Genomic DNA, 18,784 nt, shown 5'->3' with positions numbered 1-18,784 from the left:
GGCAAGCGGCGTTCACACGTTCCCGTCATCCACTTCGGTACTACCCGGCTCGCAGTCGAGCGTCGTACGTTGCGCGGTACGGTCGCGACATTCGCTCACCCTCTCCGGTGTCCGATTCCGGTCGCGGCTGTGCGCCATACATACACACACGTCTGACCTGTGTTTGACTTGGTGCACGCGTCTTTCTACAAAAGTGTCAGTGCGAGACGGAGCGAGCGAGAGAGAGAGAGAGAGAACGAGAGAGAGAGGGAGGGAGAGAAAGAGAGGGAGAGAGAGAAAGAGAGAAAGAGGAGGGATATACGAGTAGAGGAAAAAGAGAGATGCGGGAGGAGAGTGTGCAGCAGGAAACGCGAGTGCTTTTTCGCCGCAGTGCCAAGACGGATTAAGGACGGAGGCACGAACGTCGGACGGATCTCAGGAGTCGACGATCGTTCTGCGAGTCGATCTCCGAGGTATCGTCACTTCCGATGGATCCTACGAGGTATGTGTCATACGTGCGTTTTTAACCGCCGAGTCTTTTGAATCTTGAATTTTCCGGAACGCCGCGAGAATCTCGGAGTCGAAGCGGCCGTGCCAACTTCAGTTCGTTGCGATAGTTAGCGGCGCGCGAAGTCACGTGTCCTCGTTAGTTATGCGGCCAGCTTCGGAGCGTGACGCGCCGCCTCGCGCGAAATATCGACGAAGCGTGGATAATACACGATGATTATATTACTCTTGCGGTGCGAACGAGAGGAAACGTTTTTCTTTCTTTCTCTCCTTTTTCTTTTTCGCTCGGTGCCGATTGCGCGACGCGTCGCGTTAAAATCCATCTCGTTAATCTCCCGCGCCGGTTCGGAACTAATAATTACGGCGCACGATCGTCTTTCGCGAAACGAGGGAAGGATCGGGCGTGTGGCGAGTCATCCGCAAAAACTATAATCCCTTTCCTCCCCACCGATCAAGGCTTAATTCCCTCCGCTCCGCTTCTTGATCGATAAGGCGCGCGTTCTCTTCCGAGAAAATGTTGCCGCCGCGGCCGAACTCCGGAGCTCGTTAATCGAGTTTCAAACAACAGACCCCGGAGTCCGCTGCTCCAAATCTTTGTTCCTCGTTTACCAACCCCACGGGTGTCTATCGTGTTCTATCGCGACGTGCTTAATGGATTATTGGGAAGATATACGGAAGTGATTAACGCGTTGCAAAGCCTTACACACAATGAAAAGCACAGGCACTAGCAACTGAGAATAAAAGATTTATACCTATCAGAAATCGTACATTCTAGCTATACATGGTTTCTGAGAAAAATTTCTTATTCTCTGTCCCTATATCGTCTGTGCTTTTCATTGTGTTTAAGACTTAGCGCGAAAATGACACAACAATACAAGCCTACACTGAAAAAAGGTTTGGTAATAGCTACCAAATTTGTTTTGTTTAGTATTATGATACAATATTTAGCAAACACACTAATAATATAACTGTTTGATGAAATTAGGTACGTAAGTAAGATAATATTTAGAAAAATAAATAAGAAATTAACGTTTATAGTTGGTTTCGATTATATTAAACATTGATTGAAATTATTATTTTTCAAAAATTTTTCACAATAAGTTATTCTCTTACAAGTTTTTAAGATGCTAGTAGACATTGTTATTAAAATCGACGATCGATTAATTTAATTGTGAGATTATTATCTCATTTTATGATAGAACTGATAATCGTATTTGTATATTTACATACGAATATTACTAAAAGAATCAAGACCCGCTTTGACTGAAAATAGCATTCTTTTTTCTTATTTGTGATTAAACACTTCCCTGTCTAATTCACTTAATGTTATTTTACCGAAGCTTTAATAATTATTATTTCGACTTGATTCTTGTTATCATACTTTTTTTCAGTGCATAAATGCCTCAGTAGAAATCTGAACGATCACGTGCTTCAATTTTTTTTCGAATTTCCATCTTGTTTTATCGCGAGATGTTTAATAGATTGTTGGAGAGATAACCTGGTCTCCGTATTATCGCATTTATCGTCACATAATCCTAATTAGTGCCTTAGATAATCTAGGAACGGGCAAACTTCCGACGTAGTCCTCAGTCAGTTCAGAATTGATTATCCTTAAACGGAAAACCGATGCCATCTGCTCTCATAATTTCTCAATTTTTCATAATAAATGTCTATATAATTAATTCTTTACCCCAAAATTTAATACAGTTAATTTAATCGCTTAATAATGATTCAATTGTGGAAGGCAATCTTTTTTTTATATTGTGTTCATAATTAAAGAATCTGTCGAATGTTATTAATTTTTCTATTTTGATATAATTATATTAATTATGTATATTATACTAATTAAAAATTGAAATACGCTCAGCGATTATAGGTAATAAAATCAATGTCGAGAAAATAACATAATTATATTATGTTATTTTCTCAGCATTGGTTTTATTATCAATAATCATTGAGCGTATTTTAATTTTTAATTTTTTTTTTTCGTAGCTTTAATACGTGCCTAAAATAGATATCAAAGTTTTTATTAACTACGCAGTTTTACTTATTGATCGAAGAACCGTGAATTTTACGGTAATAAGTTCCTTTAAATCTTGCGACGATACGACTTCCGGGTTTGGAATATTATCAAGCGACTAAATTAATTGTACCGGGCGCTTTAACTTGCGTTATTGCTAAGAGTCGACGATGAGGATAATCGAGAAACGGCGAGAAGGAGGAGCAGGTTAACGATGTTAGAGGTAATTGTCGTACACGCCTCGTAAAATCGTCGAAGACGATCGACAAGCCGCTCCTTCCTCCGTCTCCGTTTTCTTTGTCGTGTACGGATTCGCGGAATCTTTTCGCGCACGTCTCCCGTAAATTGTGGCTCCTTTTCCTTTCCTTTTGCGAGCTTCTCGTACCGAGATATTAGCCAACATCGAGGTAAATTTCGGAAAATCACGGAAAAAAACGGAAGCTCGGATTTTTTAGAAATATATTTTTTGGACACATTTGCTTCTTTCAAATCGATAATCTTGATTCTCAAGGTAATTAGGTAAGGCATTAGGATTCATTTCTACCAACTTAGATTAATTTTAGATTTAATTTATCTCCATCTTTTCGGTTTAATTTATCTTCATCTTTTTTTAATTTCTAGAAATAAAAGAAGAGAAGTAAGTTGAACCGAGATTAAAGCTAATCTACATTGGTAGAAGTGAACCTAAGTAGATGATTATAATTATCGAAAGTTTTATTTAAACGAAATTTTGTAATTATAAATTCATTGCACGGAAAGAACGGTGTTGTTGAAGTATCTAAAAATTTAGCTAGATACAGATCTGAAAATAATTTTGTTGAACTATCAAAATAATTACGTAGCTCACGTACGACGTTCAAATTGGTCGCTAGAATATTAAAATTTTTTGCAGAGCATTGCTCATTATATGTTTGAATTACCTACGTAATTATTTTGATGGTCCAGCAAAATTATTTTCAGACCTGTGTCTAGTTAAATTTTTCGATACTTCAGCAAAATTGTTCTTTCCGTGTGTTTAAACAGAATTTTATGCCTATATCGATTGACGGAGTAGGCGGAATTTCTTACTTAATAATCCGTTGTTCAAACAAAATTTTTACACGCGCACGTTCTTAACTACTGCCGCGGGCCACTTAAGTTGTTGCTCTCGCCGTATAATTATCGTGCTTCGCGAGATAAGGCTCTTTACGACGCGTGCATTTTACGAAGTCCGCATCGTCGTCACGCCGCTAATAAAGGCACGATCGGTCGTATCGTAAGTATGCGGAATATTAGGACACCGTCGTAACGTTGCTCGGAGTTGTTCGCTTTTATCGCCGCCAGCACAATAGTGTTTTTACTTTCATGCCGGTCGCAAACGACCGATCGCCAATGTAAAAAATCTACTACCCGATATAATGTATAATAGAAGCGATCATTGAATCCCGGTTGTCATTTGTTATATATGATTTATATATTTTTTTACTTTAATCGAAATAATGTAATTGAAATAATACAAGAAAATAAATCATTTCACGCGTTTGGAATTTTTTTTATATTGACATTATTTAACTACAGCAATAAATTATTTGGACCAGGTGCGAAAATTTTTGGATGATTGTACGATCAATATGATTACTATGAGATTCTAAATTGTAGGTAAAAAAAATCTTTGGATTTTATTCGCTATAAGGCGAAGGTTCACTTGCGTTACTTCAAACAAGACGCTTTAAAAATTATTAGGTTTTCATAGCTGTTGTTGAGGATTAATTATATATTATTTTTTCGACATTGATTCTATTCGAGTAAGAAGGTTTTATTGATTTTATTATCTCTACAATCGTTAAACGTATTTTAATTTTTACTTACGACATAAACCAAATTCCTACGATTTCTCTAGGATCTGTAGAGAAATAAAATTTGTATCTTTGTCGCGGATCGGCTATCTCGCACTCGACTATTTGGCTTACAGCTCGTAACGAAATTGTAGGACTCGTAAACGGGGCGCGCGGTATCACTCGCGGTACTCAATAATTAAAGCGCGGCACTAGCGTGTCCGGTGTGGAGAATCCTTTAATCCGCGCGGCATTGTGCGCCGCCGCTCGGCCATGTCGCGATAACGATCGAGAAGGTAAAGAAATCACGGACGATCACGCGGTGGTTAAAGATCGGCCGAGGGCCGATTACGTGAGATTCGTGATAACTTTCTCCATGACCCGTTCGTCCATCGCAATCCATGCAGTCTCCTTTTTTTCTTTGAAATAAACGTTGCAAGCTTCTCGAGAGCTTTCATTGGTCAAAAGATATTTTCGTTTTTGTCAGTAGATGATTCTTAACGTGGGTTTAGGTATGGATACCTTTTTTGTTTTATCAAATGCATTCGTAACTTAGCTTACATATCAATGAGTCTTTAACAAACAAATATCAAAATTAATAGAGTCTAATTACCGTTTGTTATAAAGGATCAAAAATGGAAGATGAAAAGATACATTTTCAATATATTATGCTATATTATTACTACTATTACAATCAAAGCCTTGATCGAAAATAATCCGCATCAAACCACTCGAGATATCGCGGAAGAGCTTGGAACATCTAAATTGTGTGTTGAAAATCACTTGTATAAATAAAAACCGAGAAGAGCTTTTGATCAACATGATAAAAGCACAATCTCTAGGCTTTCAAACTTCTCTGCAGGAATAATTACGCGTTGGTTACATAATACATGATTATTGAAATCACAATTCGATTATGTATTCCGATTTATCCTGTTGAAATTTAAACTCATTTTACCCAAATTATCGCGGTTTAGATTCTCGATCGTCGTTGTCGGTCTCCCGGCGCATCTCTATTGCTTCGCAATACAATGGAACGTGGCGAAACTTTTCTCAGCGTTTGCGTAAATACAGGAGGGTGGAAAGGGCGGATTTAATTTCGCGCGGCGTTGGCGGCGGCAACGGCGTCGGCAGCGTTTGCCGACGGGACGCGACGCGTCGCGACGTCATACGCCGGGAGTATCAAGCCGAAAAGTTTTTATCGTCTCGCCGAACGCATTTGCTGCAAATTGATGGAAATGATGGCTCAAATTCGGAGCCTGGGTGAGTTTTTCACGCTTGCGCACGCATTATACACGCGTGTACATAAATATATTTATCCACGTACACGTACACCTATATATACATATATATATATATATATATACACACGTGTATTGCTCGCGAAATACATTATCCGCGTAGAATGGACTGTTAACGCGGTTATATGACTCCATTTTGCGCGTTACACGAAACATCATCCCGCGTTACAAAGAGCCCGTAATGACGCGTCATGTATATGCGATCGTGCGGCGCGGTAAAAGCGTGAAAATAATAGGCAACGTTGTCCGCCCGGCCACGCGTACGTTGGTTTTCGGCCGCTGGACGTCCGGACCCTCTTTGGTGAAGCGTACAAATCGCAAAAATGTTTCCCGTAATCCGCGCGCGCGACCCGCCCTGCGGCGCGATGCGGCTAAAATAAACAGCGCTGAAATCGCGTACGGCAATCTGCGAGAGAGTTGTGTATACGAGCGCGGGTGAGAGGGAGACATACCGCGAATTATCCATCCGCCTGCCCTCCTCGTTGTTGAATGGCCAATTCTCTACTTGGAAATTAAGCTATGGCCTAAACTAACCCAACGTACCATCGCTGGGGTGCACGACGACCGGTGCATCCATCGGACGAGTATTTGCACGCCCGGTTTAACGCTTCCCACCACTCCCTCGCTTCTCCCTCGACTCTGCCTGTTCTACGACGTGTAACGAAACACCGTCGAAATACACGCATCGATCGATTTATATTGACTTATTTAAATAGGCCTGTTCTTTGTCGCTACACTAGATTGTACGAAAATTTTCTACTCTAAAGAAAGAGGGGTTTGGAAATAGCTATCAAATATTTGATGAAATAATGACAATTAAATGCGTTGGTTAATATATCAACAATAATTTTATTTTCCTTAATATTTCGTAGCTATTAGCAAACTCTTTTTTTTTTTAATGTATCTCGCTCTTTCGCCAACTTCAAATAGGATGGTACAGTTTTGACCACGATACAATTCTGAACGAAATAAGATCTAAATCCAATTTTGAGATTCAAGTTTCGTAACCCTAATCTCATTGTGTCAGGAGGGTACTAAAGAGTACACACAGCACCAAACAGGAAAAAGCTAAACTTGACCCTCGAAAAGTGGATTCAGATATTTCGATCGGAATTATATTGATCGAAATTGTATCACCTTATCCTATATATTTATAGATATCAATAAAGAAACGGTAATCCAGTCCCTTGAGTTAAATAACATTTTGTTATTTTCAACTTCTATATATATCAAAATGTCATTCCATTTCTGTGGTTAGTTTCAAAGTAAACATCGTCCATATTAACGTATGCACTTATAACGAATTCTGTTGCAGTATTGCGCACTGGTGCATATTAAAACCGTTGTATACTGATTTAAACTAACAATAAAAGTGAAATGCAAATATTTCGAATTATAAAATACATTTTACTTAACAGCACAATAAAATTATTAAGTATTTCACGGTTTGACCTGTTTCTATATTTATATTAAACACACATCTTTACAGCAATTTGTGTACTACGGCTTTAATATGCACCAGTGCGCATCGAGTGCATCCAATCGAATTCACTATTAGTACATAATAAATTAGTACTAAATTTAAATTAGTAAAGAAAATTTAACTTAAGAAAATTTAACATATTTTCTTGAGCAAACTCATTTAACTTTATTGTTTTAGTCCAATTAACAACATATATTGAATAAGAGTAGTGACGACCTATAGAAATTATTAAAAATAACTCAAATTGGGTAATTTGATATTAATTATGAATTTCACAGTAGTTACACTAATTTAGTCACAAAGAACAGATCATATCTTCGCGAGATAAATGCAAACGGACATAGGAATGGAGTAAGAATGATCATCCATCGATTTATTGAAAAAATCGATCGATTTATGTTGATAAAACATTAATCCTAAAGTGCTATCGTTATTGAATGATATAGTAATTTAATATGATCCGTACGTAAATTTTGTGTATAAGAAAATAGATCGCTTTTTATTAATATTTATTAATGTAACACAAGTTTCTCATATATATTTCACATTTTTAATAAAATTTATAATTTAGACTTCTATAAACACACAAATAACCCACTTATTAACTTAGAAGGAAAGAAAACATAAGTATACTATCGAATTTAATCTTCAAATGATATGGAGTAGTCCAATTGTGTGCGTGTCTCCTCATACGCTTAAATAAAATACAAAATAATAACACAAAACTGCTTAAAAATTGAAATTTGCACTTATCATGCTCTTTATTATAATACTGACCAGCAGAGGATCCAAACTAATACATAAAAAACGGTCAGAATTTTTAAAATGTCTCCTAGCTTTTAGCATGGCACATTGCTTGTTTATGACACTAAAGGCACAGCTTAGCGCTTAATGACCTTACTAACTTGTATGTAAAATTTACATATCGATAGCATTCCAGGGTTAAAGCAATCGACTGTCACGTCTCGTTTCGCGAAAACAAATTTAAAAATTTAGAAATTTTCCTTTGAATGTAGAGAGCCGTTTGCTTTCTCTTTTGCAAAAGTCCTTAATTTTCGAGCTGCGTTAATCGCTCGACAAAGAGTTCTTTGCGTTATTGTACTTTCGAAACGGCAGATTACGCGACAATAGAATCCCACGATGAGCGCGAAGGAATAACGAGCGCGATTTTGGATTTTCATCGTCACTCTCTCTCTCTCTCTCTCTAACTCGTTATTTACCGACTAAGAAAAATTCGTGTACATACACAGCCGCCTTCATTTCGTTTTCCGCGGATGTTTCTCAACGGGACATGCCCGACGAAACGCGCGTCACATTTGACATGTCGCGACGTTTGCAATAATGCGTCGCGCGTAATGCACCGTGCGGTCACCGTCGCCGTCGCTATGGTCCATTGAAAATTGCATCGTAATCAATGCGTCGTAGATCCTGGAACGTGACGTTGCGCTCAGCCGGTGGCTTTGCACCCGATATACATATACGCGCGCGAGCGCGCTTTCTTTTCGCTTTCTGTCCCTCTCGCGCCACACCGCGCCGCGCAACATCTCTTGTTTTTTTCCTCTCGCTCTTTGTCCCCGGTTCGAAACACGCCTCGGAGATTAGGATAAATGCTCCTGGAGCAGCGACGGGGCGAGCAGTTTACGCGCCTGGTAAATCGAACGATAAATTGATCGCTTGCCATCGTAAAGCTCCTCTCACACGCGCGCCACGCCGACGAAATGAAAATGCATCGGTTCCTGCGAGTTTCTGCGAGATACCGCGCGGTTAATAGTAGATTTGTTCAAGTTGCTTGGAACATGATATAAAGAAAGGTGTAACATTGAATATAATGGTAACGGCAATACTGGAAACAATCAATCAAATGGCCTCAAATTCACTCTTTTACTGCGCATCCACGGGAATATTATACCTACCTTTTTATATATTTTATAGCTTGAAATACGAACCATGCATGGGCGTAGCCGGGGGGGGGGAGGGTCAGGGGAGCCATGCCCCCCCCCCAAATCTTAAAGATATCTTTTATCTATTCAGTCCATGACTCACGAATCGTTGTGATATACGAGTTCTATTACCACTTTTACTGTTAGCTTCCATCATTTTGATTTCGCATCCTTTTTTGCCTGTCCGCATATCATTTTACTTGTTCTGACTTTTACTTGTTCATCTTAATGTCCACCTTTTTCCTCTTCTGGGGGCAGGTGCCATTTATTTAAAGAAGAAGAACTTAAATAATTGCAAAGAAATTACACATTTATGGACTATGAGTATTCAAAAGAAATTAATTTTGGAAAAGAAGGAATTTGAGGTGAAGATTATAGAACGATTTTCTGAGAATTTAAGACGACTAGTGTTATAAATTTAAGGTTTTCCAGTTCGAAGAATTAATTTACAATTTTAAGAAAAAAATAAAGTAAAATAATAAATTAAATATGTTCGATTTTGTGATAGAACTTGCTGGTAATTAATTTAAAATAATATAAAATAAAATGATTCAATAGTCTATCCCGTTTGATTATCCTTCTCACATTTAAAAGTTTCAAATCTAATTTAGTCCCCCTCTATAAGAATCCTGGCTACTCCCCTGTTGAAATTTCTAAAAATTTTTACACTTAAAATAAGATAAGCAATTTAATAAGTCAATAACTCTTTTACTTCTTTTTTTTTTTCAAAATTCGACTTATTTTTGAATCTCTTTGAAAAGTCACTGACTTATCAAACTGCTCTATTTGGGCGTTGAAGAAAGAAAGCGAAGATGCTGAGTGCAAAAATTGCAAGTAACGCGAACAGAACCTAGTGAATACTTTTAGTGCTACCCCTCTCGAGAGAGGGAACATTTGAATAGCACCGACGAGCAAATATTTTTCTACTCGAACAAACATTTCTCGTACAGGAGAAACGCGATAAGGAACTATTAAATTGTACAGGCAACGTTCATATAGAAGCAACAGAAATAAAAAACTCAGCAGGAACGGAGGCACTCCACGACGTGTGAAACTTTAACAGCGCGCGAAAAATTACGAAGAAAAGTGTCGTTCGTCGAACTTAAACGAGATTCGTACAAAGTTTTCGTTGCCATTTCCGCGCTTGTTAATAAATGAGAAAAGTGTACTCGGTTCGCGATAAGGCAACCGCAATGAATCACGTTGTGCTGTGAACAGTGCATGGAAAGAAGATCGATCTAGGAACAGCCCACAGTCGTCAAATGGAGTTTCTTCACGCGGATGCGTTCGAGCCCACGAAATGGTGAAATGATCGTGTACTTAGTGTATCGTGGACGCTGCAGCGATTTCTAAGAAGCAATTGTCCAAGACTAAGATGTACCCCGCGCCGGCGAGACATCCCGCCGCTCCCGTAAGTACTCCTCGCATTATTATTTTTCTGTTAGCGGAGAAGAAATTAACATCGTGGCATCTGTGAAATGAGAATTAGTATTATAAAATTTAAGTATGTACTTAACGAAAAAAAAAAAACGCAGAACGAATAATACTGAAATCTCATTGTTACTTAATTTAAAGCGAATTTCATTTCAACCAACTTTCAACTTAACGTGCAGCCAAGTTAGTAAATTGACGGAACATTTTCTATTCTGCGTTCGACATTTTCCCAGTGTACTACCGTATATTTCTTCGCTTACGCCGGTATTCTCAACATTTTTGCTTAGCGTTATCCATTATAGCGCACGTCAAAGGGTAATATAGTGTAATTACCGCTCCGCGCGAGGGAAGCGAAAGAGCACGTGGGAGTCAAGTCGACCGCTCTCGCACTTCACGTTGCTAATTCGAAGAATGTTTGATTGTTCCCCGTGCACGTCCCTACGCCACAACCTCCGCTCGTGCCACTCTTTTTACCGTCATAATTTCACGCGTCGCACAAGCTCGAAGTCCTTTACGATGAAACGAGACCACCAGCGAATTTGCTGACGCACGAATGTGAGAGAGAGAGAGAGAGAGAGGGGGGGAGAGGCAGAGGCGACCATTAGAAATTATGAGGATTATTTATAGAGCCCGCAAGTCAACGTACAACAATTGCCGTTCATAGAACCGGCCAATGGGCGATATGTGGGCACCACTCGTTTGCTTATTGACGCTGATGTGGCGCCGCTCTGCTCAAGGGGCACAAAGTGGCTCGATCGTTTCTTCGACGAGTATACTCGAAGCGCACGACGGACATACGAAGCGGTGGCGATAACAGTGCCGTAATACTCCTCTTAATATCGCGCTTAATAGCCGATAATTATTGCGGTGACTAATAATACAGCTAATGTTACTTACAATATAATTGGTTTAAGGAAAATCAGAAAAAGTTAAGCAAACGTTACAAGCGATAAGCGATAATTTTTTCGCGACTGTTTTCTAGACTGAATGACGTCACACTTTTTTTTTACTGTCGCGCAAAATGGCTAATAATTATTGCGATAACTAGAATAACGTAAGTAACTCAAGAGTTGCAAAAATTTAGATATAATTTTGTTTAGGTAATAACTCGGATAATTATTTCTTTCTTTACGAATATTATCTATTTCATTTGTAAGTTTATTTAGCACTAATTTACGTAAGTTGCGAAATTCAACATGATGTATATTGAAATTTTATAACATTGAAGATATTTATTTGCGCACTAATTTCGACGTTGACTCTTACATGTCCTTAATAACTCTACTTATTATCGTTTTACATTAAGAGTCTCTTTATTATTTATTTGAATGTATGGATACTCTTGAGATACATGGCGGATTTTCTGTAAAGTATGCGAGACAGGTGATAATTATCATTAAACGTAATTAATCTAAGAGAACGAAGTTGGACACTGTTACGAGAATCGTTATTTAACAGGAAACTGTTCGTGACGCATTGCGTGCTGCTAAAAAAATGTAAGCTAGTCTTACATTACGACAAGTACTTATAATGTCTTTTGCTTCCGTCATTGGCGCGATTCGAACGACGTCTTTCTGTCAGGGTATCATTAGATCCTTTAGTGGAAACTAATGGAAATTAATCTTTTACGTTGTAATACAAATTTCGTGTGACAATGTTGCAAAGAAAGCAATAACATAACCACCGTTAACACGGAAACATTTTTTTTGCTGAAGTATTTAAAAATTTAGTTAGATACAGATCTGAAAATAATTTTATTTGAACCATCAAAATAATTATGTAGGACGTTTAAATTAATTGCTAAAATGTTAAAATTTTTTGTAATATTGTTATTAACGTTTAATTTAAACATTCTGCACAATTATTTTGATGGTCTTACAAACTTATTTTTAGATTTGTATCTATAATAGTTAAATTTTTAAATACTTAAGTAGAACTATTCTTTCCGTGCGGACGTATAATCGAGTGTAATCATCGTGGCACGCGATCGCCTATTTTTACGTATGCTTCTCATCGAGCAGTTATTTACTCTTTGGTTGGAAGAGATGTGGCTGATAAGCTCAAATAAAGATTCGTATTAATGTTTTACACGGAAGGAACAGTTTTACTGAAGTGTTTATTTAACTATAGATACAGATCTGAAAATAATTTTGTTGAATTATTAAAATAATTATATAAGATGTGTGTGTTAAAGCTGGTTGTTAGAATGTCAAATTTTTTTGCAGCATTGCTTAAATTTTTTATATATTATTGTGATGGTTCAACAATTTTTTTCAAATCTGTATCTGCTAAATTTTTAGATATTTTAACAAATAATAAATTTTGTTCTTTCCGTGTACAAACATCTGACTTGACTGAAAACAGTTTTACGTATCATTATTGTGAAAATTTGTAAATGTCACTTTTAAAACATTCGTAAAGTTATAAACAACGTGGAGGATATCTTTTATTAATAATGTAGGCCTCTATATTCCTGAATCTATATTGCATGCGAAAATCTATAATGTAACATAACGTATACTTTTATATTTTCATATTTGTGATATTTTTCGAGAGTAAGGATCCATGGAGTGACGCGTGACTCCGTATGAGAGCAGTCTTGGATCCTCCATTATAATCGATGAGTTCTGGATCCGATTTCAATCTTTTCTATATATTTTGATATTACATAAAGTGAATTGGAGAGTCACATGGTGATTTGTCTGTGACATGCGATCGATTCCTTGATCGATTCTTAATCGATAAATCTTAAGTTTAATCCTGATCCTTATTCCACATATACCTTGATCTTTGATCTCATTTTACCCACATATTATGAAGGATTGATACAGAGAATTTTGAAAATTGAGAATGAAGGAGTATGAGATGAAATAGTTAACCCGTATCGAAAATCCATATTTCATACATATTTCGATCTTATAAAATTTATACATTACATATATAAAACCTTCATTATAAGTTACATTTCCATTTGTATAAATATGATATATAAATATAATACAAGATATGTTGAATATGCACGAATATGTGTAAAAAATATTATAAATTATTCGAGTGAGATTTAGTAATTCTATACGAAAAGGATTGTTTTACTGAAGTATCTCTCTTTTCTTTCTCTCTCTCTCTTTCTCTCTCTCTCTCCCCTTTTTTCTCTCTTTTAAAAATTTACCTAAACAGATCTGAAAATAATTTTGTTGGATCATCAGAATAATTATGTCGCGCTTAAACTTCTTGTAGCATTAATCGTCATGAGATTCTCACGAAATTATTTTGATGGTCGAAAATTACATTTAGATCTATATCTAGTCAAATTTTTAGATATTTCAGGAAAATTGTTCTTTCCGTGAATAATAATCGTGAAGATTTTTTATTAAATATTAAATAAAGAAATATTTTTAAAAGTGTATATTTTTTTGATTCGATATGTACCACTTATTTTTACATTTAAAGTCAGTCACGTAATTCGCGTGACAGTTGATCATCAGTATAACAGAAAAGCTAGATGTTAGGACGAATGAGCCATTCTCCTTGCTTGCCAACCAAATAAACGAATGCACGCTGGCGAGCGTCACGCTCGTAATTCTGTAACTCGATCCTTCGCGAAGAGGATAATAAAAGGCGAAATAGTTATTCGCGAGAGTCGTCCGTTGTTTTAAGACGTAATGTCTAGAAAACCGTGAAAAGCGAGAAAGTAGGGAAACACCGGCAAGAAAAATCGGAGAAGAGTGTCGGAGATATAAAGACCGGAGAATAGTTTTCGTAATTTCCTATCGCGATGGGTAGAAAAAAAAATGCGAAATTGCTCATTTGGCAATATTTATCGCATATTTCGATAACAATTATATAATGAATTATGATAACACAAAAATAATGATTTTCTTATGTATACCTAATAATTCTACTTTTTCATTATCCATTCAATTTTTATCCGACAAGAATAAATTTCGATATCGCAGGGGAATAGCCGTCTTCGCGCAAAGAATCACTTCTCTTTATAACCCAATCAAACTGACGTTTTTGTATACTGCTCTTAAATAAAAAAAAAATATATGCAACGCGGTTTACGTTTTACGATCGTGTCAGCTGTCACTCGTGCGATCATATTCGAAGTTTCTCATCGTTGTTTTCTTTAAAATTAAAAACAAAAAGATCGTAGTTAATAGCAATGGCGTAACTAGGTGAACGTCCTCTTTCCTCCCTCTCTCTCTCCTCGTTTCTCTGTCCCCTGCTCACGTCTTTGATTAATAGTTATCTCTCGTGTCGCGGACGTGCTTTAGAAGTTAAGCGGGAACAAAAGTGCGGCGAACGAACGCTCGCAAGCAGCAGTAACAGCAGCAACAGCAGCAGCAGCAGCAGCAGCAGCAGCAGCGTCTCTGCCGCGGCGATATAATTTGCGCAAATGTAGGAAGTAATATTGCGGGGACAACAAGAGTCTCGCGACGCGCTCTTTGCAAAATGCGCCTGGTTGAGCGCGCGAGCACGAGAGCGATGCGAGCTACACCGAGAGCGGGACAAAGGGACGCCGCTTTGTTTCGCCATCCCTTTCTTCTCTCTTTCCTTTCTCTCACTCTCCCCCTCGGCCCTATCCGCCTCCAGCCGACCCGTTCCTCGCGTTGCCTTCCCGCGCCCTTTCGTGCCGGTTCGCCGTGTCGTTTCGTGCTCCAGATTCCGCGGATTCTACGCGCCTCGCCCTCTCATAGAGAAATCGCCCGCACTGGATTTTATATCAAAAATCTCGCCGTTTATTGCTTTATTGCCTCTTTCGTGTAAAAAGAGGGTAAGAACGTTTTCAACTCGCACAATTACGCGTTTGTGGTTTATGATCATTACATGCTACATGAAACTAAAACCTTTATACAACTTTGTTGATATAAATGTAGATTATATAACATTAGAATATTAAGAACAATTTATTTATGCTTTTGTGAAAAGTAAGCATTAAATGGCAAGGTTGGTAAAGACTAATATCTTTTTTTAAGAATAAAACATACTGTGTTTCTTCTTAAATATGTTTTTAATGCTTCAAATATGCTTTAAACAGTACTATAAAAAAAAAACATATTTAAAACATATTAAAAACATCAATTTAGCATGTTTTAAACTGTTTAAAACACGTTTAAAACATGTTTTTTACCAACCCTGCTAAATGGTAGTTGATATTCTCGAGATATATGTCGAATCTTACTTGGGTTAGTGAGAATTGCTCATGAATTCCGAATAAAACACATATGCGGTGATGAATTTTTTTAATAGTCAATAGAACGAACGATTTATTGGTTGCAAGATTGGTTTTGTGAATGCTTGTTGTAACGGAAAAATATTGAAGGAGGACTATTCGGGAAGAGAAAGAATTAACTGAAAAAAATTACTCGAATACGACGTGGCCTCCGAATATTGTTTGGAGGGACTCTGCATGCGCGTGGCGATTGAAGAATTACGTTGTAATTGGTCGAATAAAAAATTGGGATTGCCACATGAAAATGATCTGCCCGGTCGGTCGGTCGGTCGCGAGCTTTTTCCGCGTATCAGGGGGGAGGACGGAAAAAAATTTGTCGATGACAATCGCTAATCAAATCGTTCGGCGACTAATTGTTCGCCGAATGGCTCGTTCGAATTGGTACGAGGAGTGAAAATTGAAAATGTTTGCCGGAGGCTTCGTTGAGCTTTGAAAGAGAGAAAAGTCGAGGCTAGACGGAACCATTCGCAGCAACAAATTGCACAGTCGTCATGAAACAAAAAAGCAAACGTAAAGACGAAAAGGACCTTTTGTAAAAGGTCCTTTTATATAGAAAATTTAATAAGATTAATTTAATAAATGATCGATATTTGTAGATTGGACATGATGCGATTAGAAATATTTTTTTTAGTGAGATTAACTTCCCTTTGAAGTTTTACTTTTTAATTAGATCTCTCATTTCTATTATCCTACGTTAATTAATGTACGAGGATGTATACGCACGTATTTAATTTTGTCTCGCAGAATTTAAGAGGACATGCGAGAATGTTATAAAAGTATATATTCTCATTTTCGTATCAACCTTTCGCGATTTATGTAACAAGCTAGCCAATGCTGAAAACGTTTTAAAACCCCACGGTCGGTCTTTCTCGGCGCGTTTTACTTCCTCTCTCGGAATAATGGAAACGCTCCAAAGTTTTTACGACCGCTCTCGCCTCCTCTTTGTCGCGCTGCTCGAACGCACCGAAATTCTTCTTTCCTCTTTACGGCGCCAGGATCATAACTCGGGTCCTCGCGTGCACCGGCAACAAAGTGTAGAAAAGACATTGGCCGATTTTAAAGTGTTTTCAGAACTACCGTAAAATACTAACTTACAGCCGCGAATATTAAACGCACATCGCTATTTAATTTTGTTCGTTAACTTCGTTGGAATACAAACGATGATATTTATGCACGACACGTTTGTTATTTGTTCGTGTTTTTCAACGTTATGCTTTATAGAATTCTTTTACATATAAAAATCCAATAATTAACATTTCGATACATTGCAATATTAATGCCGTCGCTCTCTTTTTTGTATTATTTTCTTCTTTTTTTTTTGTTTAAGTTAGGTTTCCGCGCGCGCAAGTAAGAACGATTTACTGTCCGCCGAGAAGTGTCTGGAATGATTAATCGTGGAAATTAATTAATAGCGGGGAAAGAGGCAAGAAATGATGCGCGATTTCCCTTGATTAATCCGTCACGTGGATATGCGCGGGATTTCGTGAAATCGTAATCAGACGAATGGTCCTTTTCACCACGGCGGATGATGGACTATGATACATCGAAAGGGATTCTGTTCATCTCGTGCTCTCTCTCCCATTGTTTGACTCCCGTCGTAAATACACGTTATATCGCTGACGCCCCGGCTGGATAGTAACTATTTCTCCGGGCATCTCGAACACAATTGCACGATCTCTCCCATCTGGCGCTCTTGATTTTCTACTTTACGTTTTGCAAGCTGCTCCTCTTATCGTTACGTATTATTTCATGCACGTCAGTTAGATCGTAAATCGATAAATCCGAATTAATCAAAATTTCATTGCGTTTCAATTGTAGCTTTTTTCCCCATTTTCTTTATTTAATATAAAATTATGAAAATTACATTCAACTTTAATAATTTCCTAGCGAATATATTTTTTTTATAGTGTTCTATAAAAGTTTCAACTGTATCAGTAATAATTAACAACGTAGCATTCATATTAATGCTTTACAGTTGCAAATTTGGAAACTCCGTCTAAAACTGATTATTCATTTCCCTTTGCGTATTTGGAGAAGATACTTGGTGCGTTTAAGATTAAAGGGAGACGAGTAAGAGACAGACAGAGAGAGAGAGAGAGAGAGAGAGAGAGAGAGAGAGAGAGAGAAAGAGAGAAAGAGAGAAGGAAAGCCGTTTGGGTTTCGTAATTGGTGAGTTTTAGCGGCATAATTCCCATCCATCCACAGGGGCGTATCGTCCCGGCCTATGGCTTTTTAAGCGTCGGTACGATGTCCATCGGGGTAGTCGAGTCCGCTTCCCATCACATGGACACGAACACGCACGCACAATCCTCTTTCTCGTTGTGTATACGGGGGTGCGGGGTACGAGCTTTACTCGGCTGTTGGGATCCGTTAGGCTCCGGAGTTTGAGGGTAAGAACGGTATGACAAGCATTTGATGAGGGGACCAACGCCGCCCACTGAAATCCCAAGCGGTTCTCATCCTCGTTTTCGGAAATTATCCTAAACCATTAGATGTTGCCAGACACATTCTCGAGTTTAAGGCGTGAAATGGCAAATCGTTTTCTATCATCTTACAAGAAATAAATATTTTATATTCACTGTTTTGACTTTGATGTTGGCAAAATACTTGTACAATCTCTTGATATAAAATTATTTTACAGCATTAAAACAGATGATTATTAATAATGTTACAGTAAACCGATTTATTATTACATTTTGTTTCAATTTGCTTAATTAAGTTTATTATTTACGTCTTAAAGAAAATTTCTCAATTTTTAAAAGAAATCATTTTTAAAATAAACGCCATTCTTGTTTAAGCACAATTAAAGATTTGGCGTTAAAAAAATACTTATAGGGAGGAGCAGCGATCGATAGTGAATTGACTCTCGAAGGTGTGTTATCGTAACGCGACCGGCGCGTCCAAGGTGGCCGCGTTATCGCTGTCTTTTTATTGCTCGGCTTTTATTGTTCACCGCACGAGAGGAGGTGGGCGGTTGGAATGTGTCTTTGGTCTCCAAGAGCAAGATTGATCACCACTGCCAACTGTGTCGGAGATGGTCGCAACACTCTTGCCACATATCGGGGGGGAG

General features: G+C 37.8%; 1 protein-coding gene across 1 annotated transcript in view; it reads left to right on the top strand.

Annotated features, from left to right (window-relative positions):
* Nucleotides 1-36: 36 nt before the first annotated feature.
* Nucleotides 37-18,784, top strand: part of gro (TLE family member transcriptional corepressor groucho) — a 76,324-nt gene continuing 57,576 nt past the window's right edge. The window contains exons 1-2 of the mRNA XM_018447683.1: nt 37-481; nt 10,071-10,455. Coding sequence (XP_018303185.1) covers nt 10,420-10,455 — 36 coding nt within the window. The 5' untranslated portion in view covers nt 37-481; nt 10,071-10,419. The remainder of the gene's footprint in view (nt 482-10,070; nt 10,456-18,784) is intronic.

Source organism: Mycetomoellerius zeteki, unplaced genomic scaffold (assembly GCF_001594055.1).
Source record: "Mycetomoellerius zeteki isolate Tzet28-1 unplaced genomic scaffold, Tzet1.0 scaffold106, whole genome shotgun sequence".
NCBI lineage: Eukaryota > Metazoa > Arthropoda > Insecta > Hymenoptera > Formicidae > Mycetomoellerius > Mycetomoellerius zeteki.
This window is presented reverse-complemented; position numbering and strand designations above follow the sequence as displayed.